This window comes from Notothenia coriiceps, unplaced genomic scaffold (assembly GCF_000735185.1).
Source record: "Notothenia coriiceps isolate Sejong01 unplaced genomic scaffold, NC01 NC01_scaffold00019353, whole genome shotgun sequence".
In the NCBI taxonomy this organism is placed as follows: Eukaryota; Metazoa; Chordata; class Actinopteri; order Perciformes; family Nototheniidae; genus Notothenia; species Notothenia coriiceps.
The window spans coordinates 774926-791748 of NW_011352054.1; the positions used below are offsets into that span (position 1 = coordinate 774926).

Consider the following 16823-nt stretch of genomic DNA (forward strand, 5'->3'; position numbering starts at 1 on the left):
GGTGTTAGGAGGAAATTATACACATTTTATAAAAAATACTGTACTGAAGCTTTTATGTATTCTTAAAATGATTAAATGTATCCTCTTAATTTATTCATATGATTTATGATGCAGTGTTTATGGATATTTAATTCAGTCCGTGTCCATGATATTGAAATCAACAGCCGATGACAGCCTAGTGACATAAAAAAAAAAATCATAGAGCAAAGGGATGTTGGTAATTCTGTTTTTATTTCTTAAAATAATCCCCTTAGCTCAGCTTTGATTGCTTGATTGAAAGGGAAAAGGGGCTTTTTAATGTGGCCTGGCAAGCTTTTCCAGATAAAAGTCAAGCAGCTACATTTTAAACAATTTGGAATTAAAAAGGTTGGAATGGGCCCACCTTGTATTCAGAGGATTCCATTCTAAATTAGAGCTAAGTTTATCCTCACATTTCTTAAAGGTGTTTCCCTTTTTTCTCTTCAGGCACGGCCTCAGTAGCTGTCGCCGGGATCCTAGCTGCTCTGAAGATCACCAAGAACACACTCTTAGATCACACCGTGGTTTTCCAGGGGGCCGGAGAGGTGAGGACATTTGGCTTTCATTCTGTTTTAAAGAAATACTGCTGCCTGTAATCCCTAAAGGCCCGGACACACCAATCTGACAACAAAGAACTGACACAGACGGACGTCGCCTCGCGTCTCTGCGTTTTGGCCATGTGTCGCACTGGAACACACCGCAAAGACTTCAGCAGACGGCCAAGAAGCACGTACGAACTGCGCATGCGTGAGTGGCAATAACTCTCCTTACCAGCAGGCGGCGGTAGTGTGTATTTGTCATTCAAAAGAGGCAACAACCGGAAGACAGACTGCGTGATAACCGAGAGAAGAACAGACTGCGTGATACAAACAAACAACAAATAGCGTGTGCGTTCCATTTTCACTCTACAGCGAGAAGCTCATGGGGCTTTCCCCAACCTGTGTCGAGAGCTGGAGTTAAATGAAATCTCAGATTTACCTTCTTAATAGTTTGTTTGGGTCCCTCACTTCCGTTTAGCTTCTCATGCACCGATCGCTAGCTGAACAGCCAATCAGAGTGATTTCTTTTACCGACTGCCTTTGGCCGAAAAGGCGTCGGTACGGCTGAAAAGACCCGACGGTGCGGCACACACCAATCTGAGTAGGGCGTGTCGACGCTCATCGTCGGCCTAACGCCCACCGACGCCAATAATCGGCCTGGTGTGTCCGGTGGACCTCGATGGGACCTTATTTGGGGGAAATTATGTATTGAAGTCAATGGCGAGAGAAACGTTATCTTTCGATCCCGTTTCAATTGTGCCACAAATTACACATATGATGTTTGTCAATTTAAAAGATAATTTTGCAAGTCAAAAAAAAAAATGTGTCGTAAAACTGTGAAGTAACACATTTGTTTGTGTGAAACGCTCATTGAACTACATCTCTGGTCTCGCAGAACAACACACGTCACCAAGATGGCCCTCACTACTGTCTTGCCAAACAAGGGATTGACTACCCTCACTATCACCACAATGAAACACGTCCAGAAGAATGTCATGCAAAGCTGCCTGCCTGCCTTCCGTTGATTCTCTCTGAACTGCCTGGTCTTTTTAATGTTTAATGTCAACCATTTGTGCAGATAGCATGAAGTAGAAAAGATCGGCGATGCTAATGTAGCGTTAGCGTGTCTCCCTCGGGGGCATCAGGGCTTAAAAAGGTGTATTATAGAATGATCACACCAGTGCGATAGTACTCTTCAAAGGATTCACGAAATATGACTGCTACTCTGTTTAACACTTTGGTTAACTTCATGTTAGGGCTAATAAAAATGACAAGGCTGTAATGCTAACTAACGTGCTTGCTACTAGCTAGGTAGCTAACTTGATCCAGCCACTCCTGGTCCTTTCATCAGACGGGAAGCGAAAGAACGAGCAAGACCCATTGCTGGTATGATAACAACCTGGTACTAAGCACACAGCCATCTTGTTAAAGTTATCTTAGCTATCTCTTATATTTAGTGGAGGAAAATTATGACATCACTTACACGACTCTGGGATTTGTATTCTTTCTAGTTGCATATTTTTCATAGTCTTATATTTCAACAGCTTTACGACAAACTGACTTTTTTGACATGGAAATGATTTTTTAAGATTGACAAACATCATATGTGTAATTCATGGCACAATTCAAACGGGATCGGAAGATAACTTTTCTCTCCCCACTGACTTAAATGCATAATTTTTCCGAAATAAGGTCCCATGGGGCGCAAGTAGATTGGGGGGGGACTTCGCCACTCTATTGGCTGTTCAGCTAGCGAATCAGTGCATGAGAAGCGAAACGGAAGTGAGGGACCCAAACAAACTATTAAGAAGGCAATTCTGAGATTTCATTTAACTCCAGCTCTCGACACAGGTTCGGGAAAGCCCCATGAGCTTCTCGTTGTAGAGTGAAAATGGAACGCACACGCTATTTGTTTATATCACGCAGTCTGTTCTTCTTCTCTCGGTTATCACCAGTCTGTCTTCCGGTTGTAGCCTCTTTTGAATGACGAATACACACTACCGCCGCCTGCTGGTAAGGAGAGTTATTGCCACTCACGCATGCGCAGTGTTACGGCCTGGCTCATAGGCTGCAACAAAGATGGGAGACTAGACAAGTTAAGTGTAACAAAAACCAAAGGTCTTCAAAGAAACCTAATAAATGTGGAAGTCAGTTATCAGTAATGATTGCGTGTGTGAAAATGTGCAGAAACAAAGACGCGGCCGTGTCCAACAGAAGAGTGAGAGGGCAGTATGGGTTGGTGTTGGCCTTTTATGTAGACGGCCCAGGTGTGGCTCATCAGGTTGATCACCTGAAACACAAACAAGAGCCAGCAAGCAGAACACAGACAGAGACCTCTAGTGGAGTGGAGGGGGTCGTAACACGCAGTTCGTACGTGCTTCTTGGCCGTCGGCTGAAGTCTTTGCGGTGTGTTCCAGTGCGACACATGGCCAAAACGCAGAGACGCGAGGCGACGCAACAGTCGGGGTCCGTCTGTGTCAGTTCTTTGTTGTCAGATTGGTGTGTCCGGGCCTTTAGGGATGAGGTTCAACTCAGATGACCAGCAGAGGTCGATGTTGGTTATCTTATGTTTTGTTTTTTTCAGGCTGCTCTGGGTATTGCTCACCTCCTCATGATGGCCATGGCTAAAGAGGGAGTGAGTAGAGAAGAAGCTGCCAAGAGGATCTGGATGGTGGACTCCAGAGGGCTCATTGTGAAGGTAATGTGTGAGACTGTCATTAGCTCACTCTATCTATAAATTGCCCTGTGTGTAAAAAAAAATCACAAAACACACTATTCTTTAAAAAAATATATAATACCTCTATTAATTAAAATTCACAACTGTCAATATTGTAAAATGTATACTTATTTATTTTTGTTATAATTTTAGTAGAATGGGCAAATTTTTTCTTTAAGTTATTATTTTTATTTTATTTATTTTATTTATTTTATTTATTTTATTTATTTTATTTATTTTATTTATTTTTTATTCATTTTATTCAATTCATTCAATTTATTTGTATTCTTTAATGGAGCAGCTGTCAAAAAACCCAATCTCTCCCCTGGAAAATAAAGCATCCTGTTTCTGATTTTCCTCAACTTTAGGGCAGAGGCAACCTTAACCACGAGAAGTTGGAGTTTGCTCACGATCACCCGCACATTAAGACCCTGGAGGAGGTGGTGGAAACCGTCAAACCCACCGCCATCATCGGTGAGTCTCCCTAAAGGTCACGTCGTGGTTTTTAACGGTGTGAAAATAAAAAGACTTGTTATAACTCACATTGTTTGTTTCGCCCATTCATGGTCATTCCTGATCAGTTGTGGAAAAACAGAGAAAGCTGTAACAGGTGAATGCTGTCCCTCCAAAATAACAACTAGCTCCAAATCCACTAACTTAGTCAAAGTTTCATAAAGATTTTAGATGTGAATGTCAGTCATGATTCTTAATTTCAACACAAATCTTGAGACTCGAGACTATGAAAAGCGCTATATACATTCAATTTATTATTATTATTATTATTATTAACACTGCATGTGTAATAAACGGGGACGATATTCCCAGACTTTTAATAACAACTATAACATGTCTTTGTTTCAGCTAACATCTTCTGTGTTTTAAAATTAAAGATGACTGAATAATTAAAAGTTGAAACAAATCAGTCGGACAAAAAAACCTGCAATTTGGAGATTTTTACTTGATAATAATTGACCCGTGTGAGTCCTACAATCTGAGCCATCTTTTCTCATCGTCTCATTGAAATGTGTTTTGTTGACGTTGTTTTCTTCCTATTTCCTGTGTCCTAAACATGAAGGAGTGGCAGCTATCCCAGGAGCCTTTACTGAGAAGATCATTAAAGGCATGGCGTCCTTCAACGAGAGGCCGATCATCTTCGCTCTGAGTAATCCCACCAGCAAGGCCGAGTGCACCGCGGAGCAGTGCTACAACCTCACTGAGGTACACATCAGACGCATTGAAGCTGAAGCATTAAAGCAGCATATTCTTCCTAATTAAGCATATTCTTTTAATTAAATGTCTTATTTTCCCAGCTGTATTTATTTTATTATTGGCTTGAATTCAAAGTCAAAGTCAGCTTTATTGTCAAAATTACTACATGTGTTGCTATACATCCAGAAATCTCGAGATACCGTTTCCCGCAGTCCCACAGTGTGACATATATACATAAAACAAAACAAAAAGGGCCTAGATAAACGGGGTATACCATTTAAAATGTTAATAATATATTTAAAATGTTCGATTGATGCATTGCTACATTTTCTGGCACATCACTGCTCCATCTGTAATTTATTGTATGTGAATTTGCATAAAACTGCTAAAAGAATCCACGTGCACTTTTACATTTCAGCTCTCTTCACTCACACAACCCAAAGCCCCCCAAATCAACCAATAAAGGACACTTTGTTGTTTCCACTGAAGTGACTCCCTCTCTCTTTGTGTTTCCTTGCTATCCTCCTCTTCCTCTCCGCTCTTCTTCAGGGCCGGGGCATCTTCGCCAGTGGCAGTCCGTTCGGCAAAGTGACGCTGGCTGACGGGCGCAGCTTCATCCCCGGCCAGGGAAACAACGCCTACGTCTTCCCCGGAGTCGCTTTGGGCGTCATTGCCTGTGGAGTGCGCCACATATCTGACGACATCTTCCTCACCACAGCAGAGGTAATGTCCTCAGTCACCACACGTCAATGATTCCATAATATGCATAATGAGGACGTGATTTTGTGACACGATACACTTTTTTGTTTTGTAAAATAACATCTGTAGTGTAAACTCTAGCTCTGTATGTATGAGGTACTTATCCATAGTGTGTGTTTTACCTACACTTGATGGAAGGGACCAGGGCAGCGGCAATACAAAGTTATTTTTGTTTATTGTTCAAATTAACCAGTTACAAAATATGTTAACACACCAACCAATGGGGACACAGGTAGACAGAGGTGCGAGAAGTACTCAGATCGTGTACTTGAGAAAAAGTAGAAGTACCAGAGTGTAGGAATACTCTGTTACAATGTTACTCAAGTAAAAGTACAAAAGTATTGAGTACCAAAAAGTAGAATCCCTCATTCTGCAGATTGGTCCATTTCAGAATAATATATATATATCCATCTTCTATATATATTATAATATATTATTTGATATGTATGTGTAAATACATACATATTTATATTTATATATATTTAGACCATTGACTCGAGTCTAGAGTTCTGCAAATGAAATTCCTCTGTCTTGTGGTTTTTAACAGAGCATTGTTAACAGATTTATTTCCCCTTTCCTAAACTGACAACTTACCCTTATGACTAACTTTGACTCTCCTTATTCATCAAATCATCCTAATTGTTCCAGGCGATATCTGAGATGGTGACGGAGGAGAACCTGGCTGAGGGGAGGCTGTACCCTCCTCTGAGCACCATCAGAGAGGTGTCCTTCAAGATCGCAGTGAAGGTCAGTGACTCCTGCACAATTACATTTTGAGGTTTTGAGGGGTATTAAAAAAAATCTAATCCGTTTCCTTTTTTGCCAGATTGTCAACTATGCATACAAAAACAACATGGCTTCTCTGTACCCTGAGCCAATAGACAAGGAGGCGTTTGTCCTGTCTCACATCTACAGCCCAGATTACGACTCCTTCACTCTGGACAAATACAGCTGGCCGGAGGAGGCCATGAACGTCCAGGACGTGTGATTTCTGTCTGCCTCTATCCTTAAATCAATATGCTACGACCGCGTATCAGGGCCATCGCAGGTGAAGACAAATTACACAAAAGTGAAGGCACTTAATTAAAAAGAAAAACCCCCACTATTTTTCAAGGTTTTTTTCTCTCGTAAATGTGTGGCTTTATGATTTCTGAACTTCGATTTATAGTTTTATGATTTCAGAGAATATTACAATATTTTTCCTGTGAGTTTTCCTCGTACATTTACAAGTTTTATCTCAAAATATAACTTTATTTTGAATTGTTTTCTACCTAAAATGGCCCTGATACTCCGTCCTACTATGCTGCCGTGGTGTAAAGTACAAGTTATGCATCGCCTCTACTCAGAAACTTCTCCAATTATTCTCTAATATGTTATTGCCCTCCTTGCAGACGTACAGTGATCCATATAATAGATGCCCAACTGTTATTCTCTACGAGCTTTTATGTGTTATATTGTCAAGTACAAGTTGCTATTTCCTCTTTCAGTGCTTTAATTGTTGTCTTTTCAGTTCTCTGTACCAGTTTGAAGGTTTGAATGAGTGAAATACTCTAAGCTGCATACACACCCAGCATATCAAATGTCATTAGCTATAACTACATCTATACACATTAGATTATCAAATTCATTTTTGCTCATGCAGGAAATCAGAGAGCAGATTCTCAAAGCAACGCACAATGCTTCGTCTTGTTTTGACACAAATCTACAGAAGACTCATTTTGCAGCTTGAAACATTGAACAGACTCTCAGTGCCTCGTCCTGTGTGACCTCAGGACATCACTGCTCCATGTTGTGACTATAAACCATTGTTCAGTGGTTCACAAAGAGGAGAAATGTGGCTCGACACTGTAGCCACTTCTCCGATTGTACACTCCCATCTGTTCACGAGACTAAAACACTCCACAGTCAGCCTGTCATTCTGTTTCCACGTTAGAGTCCGTTCTTCTGGATGGAAAGCACTTTTGTTCTTTTGAATTTGTTCAGAAAAAGCACCTTCAGGATGTTTTTTGTATACAATGGTGTGTTTCTCCTCTAGTTTTGTACAGAGCCCTATGCTTGTTGTGGTGTTTTTGCCAAAAGTTATCGATGAACTATCTTTTACTGTGTCTTTAACTCCTAGCCGACATGATGCTCTGTAAGCTTTAGTACCGACAGATATGCTTGAAGTTTTTAAAGGGAACATGAAACTTTTTGAATAAAATTGTCAACTAAACGTGAGAGTCATGGCTTTTTTCCCTCTCTCTTTGAGAAAAAATGACTGCATGAAAGACTCGAGTGCAGAGGTGTCCAAACTACGACATTTTGAGTCGGCCCTCAGCAAATTCAAAAAGTAAAATGTAATACGGTCCACAAATGAAACTTGAGCTTTTCTTGTATTGTACTTATTAGATATATCTGTAAACATATATGACACAGTAGTGATCATGTGTTCATAAGCCCAATTTACAATACATTCAGTCAATTACATTTGACTGAATTACAATTAGAGTGGATAAGAAAAAAGCCCAATAACTTCTATACATAACAAACTTGAAATATACCCTTCCTATTTCCTCTTATAATAATCTATCTGGGGCTCCTGTTGTAAGGGATGAGTGGCTATCAAATTAAATGAAACTCTCCAGAGAGCTGGGATGTAGACTGTTTATTTTTCTTAAAGCAGATTCAAGTAACAAGCATTATTTAACTACTTTTGATTGATTTAGCTAACTTATAACTTAAAGGTCCCATGACATGGTCATTTCTACTGATCATAATTCCATTGTTGAGATCTACTGGAATATATTTACATTGTTTCAAAATCACACTGGTTTCTCATACAGCATCTCTGTATAGTATGTGTATTCACTCTGTCCTAAACGCCTTGTTGGAGCTCCTGCCCCCCGTCCCCCGTCCCCCGTCCCTGTGAGCCCACTGTGCTCTGATTGGTCAGCTCGCCCACTCTGTTCTGATGAGTCCACCACTGTTACAGCAGCACATCAGTGATTATGTGTTACAATGGCGTTTGTTAGCAACCAGAAAGATGACACTAGCAATGACAAACAGATGAGAATGCTGCGTGGGGTCTGGGTGCCATGTTGGCGGGACGTTGCGCGGCTCGCTGCTGTGAGGAGCTGCGTGGGGTCTGCGAGACATCGCGAATGGACGCGGGAAGGGGGGTGCTGAGGGGCCTGCAGCACTCCCATCTGCGAGGCTCCACTAGCAAACAAACTGCACATCTCTGGTGGACCCATACACAGTTTTCAGTCTATCAGTCTTTCAGTTGTTTGCTAAGTTTTATTTATCCTGTATTCAGCCTCTCTTTCCTGCATGTTATTCCAACAGGAAGCAGCAATAAGGACGGATGTATTAGGGATTTAACCATTGCCAGCAAGTTGTATAATAGTTTTTCTTTAGTTTTCTTTTCAGTTTGTCCGAGACTCAAACACATCTGAAAGCTATTTGCACTGATTTTTCATTTGTCCTGTCGACGTCTTTTTAACATTTAAGCCGTCATGGAAGGGGTTGGTTTTAATCCACTTCTTTATAGTCCTCTTATTTCTTTAAAATTCTTGGAATGAAATTACTGAAAAACATTTTGAAGCCCAGATTGTTTTCCTCTTTGGTGCATAAACAAGGGAACATTTCAAATAATTCCCTATAGGAGAGCCCTTTAACTTACAGCACAAAGCATTTGAATTATAAGTCCTTCGGAATGAGCATCTGCAGTAAATTGTGTCTATTTAAAAAAACATGTGTGAATGAAACTGTTAATGCTGTTCCTATTTAATGCTGTGTCCGTGTTTTAATGATGCCCTCTTTGCCACATCTCTCACACACACACAAAATTAAACAAAAAACCAGAGCTACTAATGCTGCCGTGTTCAATTCAATTCAAAACCTTTATTTATCCAGGTAAAATCCCATTGAGATCAATTATCTCTTTTTCAAGGGAGACCTGCAGCAGTAGGTTCCACATGAAAACATAAACAACAGAACAACAAAAGGACATCATATAGTGTTAACAGTTTAGTTTATTGAAATGTACCAACGGTTTTAAGATCAGAAAAATGCAAGATACCAGATGCATCACCATGTCATGATCCTGATTTATCGTGACAATTATCATACCCACATTTTATTGATATGTTATTTACCTTAATCTCGAAGCTTCTTCAACCTAATCTCCAGTTTGAGAAAGCGAATGACAAAACAGAGTCATGAGCTGCTCATCTTAAGTGTTATAAAAGCAAACATTTGACAGTGATGATGCTGTTCTTATTAAAATGAGTTTTGACAAAGTCTGTTAAAAGTCGGCGTCTGATCGTCGTCAGAGACAGACAGGATTAGACAGGCACATTTTTCTCTTTGTATCACACAGACCTGATAACCACCTCTCCTTCAAACTTCGCTGTCTTCCTACGATAAACATGGGACGGCATAAACGGATAACAAAAAAAAAGTTAACGTAGAAAGTAAAATTAGCAATAGGAACTGACACAATGTGGATGGACTCCAAAGATACAAAAATAAAGCCAGAGCTTCAAAGTGACGTTTGAGCATACAAGCAGAAAGTAAATCCCAAAAGTAAATTGTGTAAAATGATGGTCGACCAAAGAGTTTCAGGTTGCCTTTAAATAACAAGTTTTAAAATAAAATTGTAAAGAAATGTGGATAAAAGTAATATAAATGCAGTCAGTATTTAACTTTGGTCTGATAAAGAAGTTCCATTGATGATATGTAGTGTTAGCACCTAAATTAACATTAACTATAAAATAAAATCCGACACATTTATAGATGATAATTAACAAAGGAGTAGTTTGCAGAACAATCAATCAGAGAAAGCAGTATTTTATTTTAAATAGCCTGACCTAATTATGTGAGGTCAACATCCGAACATAATATCATTTTAACACCGAACTGCCTGAGGAAAATCTCGAGATGAAAACTCACGGATTCTTCAGCTTTGGCAAAACTAACGAACAAAGATATGCATAAATATAAAGTTTAAACTGCAACCTTGAAAGCATACCAACCACAAATATGGACAACGTAAAGTCTCGATGATTTCCATTTAATTCTCTTTGGCGAAACCATGTTGGTAAGCAGTATTTCCAGGTGGGTTTTTAAAACTTGCCTGTGTGACGTAAGTATTTTAACTTTAATTGCATGGTCTGTCTTCATCTTTATTTTGTTTGGAGAGTTACAGTTTACTCGCAGTGCAAAGCTCAGACCAGAAAAGAATGAACACAAGAGAGTTGGAGAGGTAGTCCTTTACATGAGCTGCATCCTATACTTTTTGGCAAACCAAACACAGCTGGCTGATGGGAAACACTTGACTAACTTTGTGCATCTTGTACATTTACCCAGGAATATGCCACACCCTGTTTGTAATGCTACCAATGCAAAGACTTTCACGCGTGAACCATTAGACCCACTCATTGTAGGGTTACCTCATTTGGCAAATCACTTAAAAGACATTAATTTGAAGGTAAATCTTTGTGATTATTACTTTAAAAATGCATACACACACAACACTTGGGTACCAAAAGCAGATGGAAAATAACTATCACTGCGCCAAAGGCTTTGGTTTTTTCAGAACAAAATTAGTTTAAAAACAAACCAAAACAGAGAACAGTACTTTGAATCAGGCAAATCTCTCATTAAAGATCGTATTTAAAGGGTGTGTACCTTCGGAAAAAAACATCACATAATGAACTCCTCGACAACAAGATCCAGTATCGTCATCCTCTCCTATGTAAGTTGTCTCTTTGTCTTATCGGGACAAACGTACGACAAAAGCGCGTCTATCATGTTCTTGACGATGACTGGCGGAGGATGCAGGGCGTGAGGAAGGTGGTGAGCTAAACTCATCTCCCAGGCGTCCACTAGCAGCACGTTCAGCCCCTTGAACATGGACCTGAGCACCTCGTCCAGCTGCAGGGAGTACCAGTCGCTGTTGTACAGGCTCACCTCCGGGTCCAGGGCCTGGAGGTTCCCCGAGCGAATCACAACCATCGTCCCCGGCGCCCGGTCCAGAAGTCTCACCAGCGACCGCCTGACGTGACGCAGCCGCCGTATGTACACCTCCACAGGAAAGGTGCTGAAATGGGCCCAAATGCTGAGGACCACCACAGTGTTTGGCCCCCCGGAGAGGCCGTCCAGCTCGTTTGAAACGTACCGCAGTTCACTGGCCATGACGGTGGAGAAGCGGATGGGCGGGCCATGGCAACGGTACTTCAACAGGATATTATGGGTGCTGTCCACCGCCATGAAAGGCCCCACGTTCTTAGGACTGCTCAAATTGAACTCCCTCAACCCTGGGGAAGGGGAACAGATGGAAGTTGCAGTGGGAATATACAAGTTAGTGTGAGAATGAGGGGAAAAGAGAACTCACCTGGTACTAAAGTGATGAGGTACTCGAACCACTGTCTGACGGTAGAGTCTCCGTACATGTTGATCACCTTGTTCTCCAAACACTGAGTGATAGCGGATGATTCGTTGAACTGGCGCATTGCAATGCCACTTAATGGCCTCCATGAGTCCTCGTAGTAATATCCAGACGGGGCTAGCTTAATTGGCTCTGGTTTTACACTGCTGCTTTCTACTTCTACCTCTGATGCAAAGCGAGAAATGTGGCAAACAAAATTAAATTAATGGAATAAATCAAAAGCAAAGGACATGAGGCACACACTCTGCAGGGATACTGTACCTTTCCTGGGGGGCAGAACGTCGATTCCGTTGGGTCCTGAAGCGTGTATGGGAACTTTAATGTTTACACCACTATGACAAAAGACAAAGAATGAATGAGGTAAAGGTTAAGACTTAAGATTTTCATTGCCATAACTACAGCATATGACAATAAAGGCTTTGAACCTCGGAAGTCTGGTTTTAATTGTTGAGGACAGTCGAGTCCTTTCTTTGTCAGAGTGCTTTCCACATTTCTGTGTCCTTGACTTTAGTTGCTTTTTTATCGTTTTTAGAGCCCAACATCCATACATGTTTTAACGAATCAACTTCCTTCACTACTGACATTACAGATTCCTCTCATCCATTCGTTGGACTTATTTTGACTTTGTTTTTGGATTATAATTCACTTATTTCTTAAGAACACTATATGTGGCTATAGTCTTATATATATATATATTATGCTTTGAACACTAACTCTTGTAAGAAAAATGAATATATTTATCGTTTTGGTCTGGAGAATAATGCCTTACTACATCTCAAATATATATCATATTACGATTAGTTTCCTCCGCATTACAAACCTCTGGAAGAGAAGTGCTTCCTTGTTGGTGATGAGGTGTTTCTGGTAGCCTGCTTTGGCGTGGTTGATTCTGCTGTCACAGCTGAGCATCTTAGGCTTGTAGCAGTACCAGGGCTCGCCTGTGTAGAGGTCAGTGTAGTTGCACAGAGGCTGCTCAAGGGGCAGGCACATGTTGCAGACTGTTGTCTCAGACAGGAAGCCCAGGCGGAACAGGCTCTTAAAAAACACCCGATCAGGCCGTTCTTCCCTCAGCCGTCGCAGCACAGCCACCGCTTCACTCGGGTGCACCAGTGTGATCTCAATATGTGCAGAACCCACCCAGAGAAGCGGGAACATAGCAGAATAAAAGCCGTTCTTGTGGTCCAGCACTTTACCCGCTACGCCTGCTCCCAGCTCTGGCGAGTGCAGTCTGGCCAAAATGAAATCCCCTCCGTAGCGCTTTGGACGACCCTGGAAGTCGTGCATCTGGACAAGCGCCTCCAGCTGGTCGCCCACATGCCACTCCCTCCCTCCCTGAGTGGGGAGGACGGCGAACAGGCTGTGCACGGGGTCGCTCGTCTGGCGCAGGGCGGGGGGTGAGGAGCGAGGCGGGGGTCCAGGCCAGGTGATGGAGTCCAACAGGTAGCGCTCCTCCAGTTCATCTTCAGGCGTTGGCTTCTGGCCCAGATGTGCACAGAAGGAGCGGTTGTGATGAAAGGTGGGCAGATTCACGGGGAGGAAGGAGGACTGGATCCTGCTCTGGAGCTGGTAGAGGGCTGAGATAGTGTGGCAGTTCCAGTTCTGTAGAGAAAGGAAGGAGAGTTAAGACATGTGACCATCGGCCTACCACACAAATCCATAAAAGGAATAAATACGTTTGCCAAAAGCTTTCTCAGTAAAAGTCGAGTCAAGTTTCTTTATATAGCATGTTCATAAATACCGGAGTTGGCCAAAGTGCTGTGCAAGTTTAAGTGAACAGAACAACAATAGGAAGTTAATGTGCAACATAAAACAACAGTGAATGGTTTTGGATTTACAAAGTAATATAATATAAGCACAAATCCAAAAGAAAACCAGAATAATACTTTAAATATCATTTTTTAAAACAAAGGGTTGTGTAACATTTAAAAAAGGACATAAAGTACTAAACATATATAAACGTGGGGATCTTAGAAACTAGAAGTGGAGAAATGACAGTCATCCTAATAGTGTCAAAAGTGATATAAAACATAACATTTCCATTCAGTTTCTAAGGACTTGTCTGTACTTTAACTATCTAAGCTAAAGCAATATCAAAATGAAATGAAGTAATAGTAGGGTGATTCAGTAAACCCATGTAGCAAATTTCTCTCCTCACCTCCACAGTGTGAATGTTGCGCAACAGGAAGATGCAGCCGGACAGGGCTAGAAAGAGGAAGAAGAGGGCATATTTGGACACATTTCTGCACATGGTGACCTCCTTCTGTCTCCCATGATCAGGCCCGGTATCACTCAGTCGTCACACCGGCGATGATGGCATCATAACATCCTCAGCGACTGATACTGGCAAAATCTGTAATCGAGAATGGTGAACAAACAAAGTACTATGAGTATGAAGAAACATTTAAAAATCATATTGTCTTTACCTTTAGTTTATTTCTGCTTTGGGTTTATATTTGAACTTGCATTTTGTGAACTGATAAACAGTTGTATGCACAGTCAAATGTCCGTCTATAAAAAAAAATGTGGACACATTGATGAAGATGTTCCACAGTGATAACCTCTTTGCATTTTCCTTCTTTACAGCTTTCCTTTTTAAATGAGTATGATAGGTCAGACTGCAACTAGCATGGCATGAACTAATATGAACAGATTCCTGACAAGAAATTGCTTTGAGCTACCAACGTGTTGCGGCAGGAAGGATCTTGATCCCCTTTTGCAATGAAAGGCTGCAATGTTCCTACTAGGGATGGGAATTTGAAAGCAAATGTATATTAGAATATTCGACCCCCAAAAAAAACTTAACCGAAATGTATATGTCCTATAAAAAAAAAAATATTTTGAAAAAAAAAAAATACATGTTCAAATAAGTATAGAAACCAAGTCGAATTAGTCAAATGTATTGAACTGGTGATCACAGTTTGAACAGTTGACAGCTATAGGCCTACAGCTTTCATGTTAAAAACATAACTTTTTTTAATTAAAGAGGGATCATACACGAACAACATAACGGGTTAGGGTATCGTAACCCTATTACAACAGAGATCAACAACCTGTAACAGGGCCTATGCACAGAGTTTAGCTATTCAATACTCATTCTTGTTTAAGAATATGAGCATGTCCACATGCTCAGGGGAGAGGCGGGTGCGGAGGCGATTCACAATCAGGCCAGCTGTAGAGAAGACCCTCTCAGCTGGGCATAAGATGAGGTTTGAGTCTGCGTGATCTGCGTGTAGGGAGGGACAGCAGCCATATCACTAGCTAGAACTAGCTAGATCTGATGGATTTGGACATAAACGCGAGTGAAATATAACCGGACGCGAGAGATAGAGAGATCATCACCTGCAGCTCTGTCTGAGGGACCGGTGAGCGGAGCAAAACACACCTTTAGACCTAACCATTAGCTATGGCACTGTCGTATACATTGAATTATTCCATTTGATAATATGTTATCAACTTAGGCACCCCTCCAAAAAGAAAGAATAATAAAAATATTCATAACTCATATTCTGATATTCGAATACCTGAATAATTTCGAATATTCAATTAATCGTTCCCATCCCTAGTTCCTACCTGGTCTTTTATTGCTGGCTTGAGCAACCTTCAACCATGATGTTAGATAGTGGTTAAGAGACTGCACTAGGATACATGCTGCAGCTGTGAAGAGACACCTTACACTGGTTCTACCCAATAAAGTTATATTGGCAAGAAAATCTACAAGAGATTGTATTTTCTTGCCAATATAACTTTATTGGGTAGAACCAGTGTAAGGTGTCTCTTCACAGCTGCAGCATGTATCCTAGTGCAGTCTCTNTCAGGAGAGAATTCATTTTGTTTGAACATTTATTGACACATGCCATATGATAAGGTGCATGAACACCTGAAATCACAGCTGACTGCAGGAGAGAGGAGAACCATTTTATAGTTTGGCTGCAGCACGTTGATTGGCTGCTGGAGAATGAGGTGAATGTAATAGGTTAAAGAGAACGCCTGTGATGAGCTGATTATATGCAGCTGCGGAGTATATACACCCAGTCTTCCTGAAAGAACTTGCGCTGAGCTTCATTTAAATCTTGAAAAAAAAGATAAATAACACAAATTTAAATTGCCCCACAAATAATAAATAAACACATTAGCCATATTACCATGGGAAATGGGGACACAGCAAATAAATGCTGCCATCACAACGAACTTAGAGGCCTTTGCATATTTAAAACCAGTGCCAAATATGTAAAATCTGTAAAGTTTTTGTAAAACTACAATAACAAACTTTCAATGGCCACCAATCTGCAGATCACACACACCAATTTTACAAAAGATGTAACAAAGATGTTTACACTGCCGACAGTCATTATTTGAAACAGTATGAACACATTTAACGCAGAGTGCTTGCTCATTCATTTGTTTCCCTCGACCACGATGGTTGCCATCGTATAGTCAGATCCTGGGGTGGACCGGTCACTGTTGAAGGCGATATTCATGTCCTTTTGAAGCACATTAAATCATAGGTTAGCGCATAAGAGATAATAAATTAGGTAATTGCATACTTTTTAAACAGTCACTCTTAGCGAATTCAGAGCCATTATTACCAGCTGCTAAAGCAACGCTGGTATTGTTTTCACCTATTGAGTCTGCATGTGTGTGTCATCATGGCAATGTGGTCCTGAAGACACACAGAGGTGGTTTTGAGTACTTTGCCTAGTGTTTAAATGCATGTGGACAGATTTTGTCAATCATAACCGTGCAAGTTTTAGTATACCTTCTCATCTTTTTTGCAGGTTCCATACAATAATTGAACTGGTTAAGTGAAGAACAGAAGCCACTTTTCAAATGTTGCACAATCCTTTTCCGATGCCATTGCTGTCAACACCTATCCATGCTGAACGTTGCTAAGATATTAAGATAAGATAAGATAGAGCTTTATTGTCTCTCTTAGGAGAAATATTATATTATATTATTGATTGGGGTGTGGCCAAAAGTGCAATGTGCTTCAAAATGTAACTGACACTGTTTTTACACTGTGCCCATGGATTTTATTTTATTTCAAGATTTTTAATTACTTCGCTAAACTCCTTGAAAAGGTCCTCTTCCTTTTCTCCAAGGTACACAACAAGGCAGCAGATGGCTATAGTTCTCTGCGTACTTCAATTGTATT

At 40.8% G+C, this 16823-nt stretch overlaps 2 protein-coding genes across 2 annotated transcripts in view; one reads left to right on the forward strand and one right to left on the reverse strand.

Annotated features, from left to right (window-relative positions):
* The window catches only part of me3 (malic enzyme 3, NADP(+)-dependent, mitochondrial), a 17533-nt gene extending 10075 nt beyond the window's left edge, over positions 1–7458 (forward strand). The window contains exons 9-15 of the mRNA XM_010778691.1: positions 466–563; positions 3142–3255; positions 3642–3747; positions 4349–4491; positions 5032–5205; positions 5890–5988; positions 6068–7458. Coding sequence (XP_010776993.1) covers positions 466–563; positions 3142–3255; positions 3642–3747; positions 4349–4491; positions 5032–5205; positions 5890–5988; positions 6068–6229 — 896 coding nt within the window. The 3' untranslated portion in view covers positions 6230–7458. The remainder of the gene's footprint in view (positions 1–465; positions 564–3141; positions 3256–3641; positions 3748–4348; positions 4492–5031; positions 5206–5889; positions 5989–6067) is intronic.
* A 1778-nt stretch (positions 7459–9236) lies between these two features.
* nxpe3 (neurexophilin and PC-esterase domain family, member 3) overlaps positions 9237–16823 on the reverse strand; it is a 9720-nt gene continuing 2133 nt past the window's right edge. Inside the window, exons 2-6 of the mRNA XM_010778692.1 lie at positions 13827–14021; positions 12492–13270; positions 11933–12003; positions 11618–11836; positions 9237–11540 (exon numbers count right to left, since the gene is read on the reverse strand). Coding sequence (XP_010776994.1) covers positions 10975–11540; positions 11618–11836; positions 11933–12003; positions 12492–13270; positions 13827–13919 — 1728 coding nt within the window. The 5' untranslated portion in view covers positions 13920–14021 and the 3' untranslated portion in view covers positions 9237–10974. The remainder of the gene's footprint in view (positions 11541–11617; positions 11837–11932; positions 12004–12491; positions 13271–13826; positions 14022–16823) is intronic.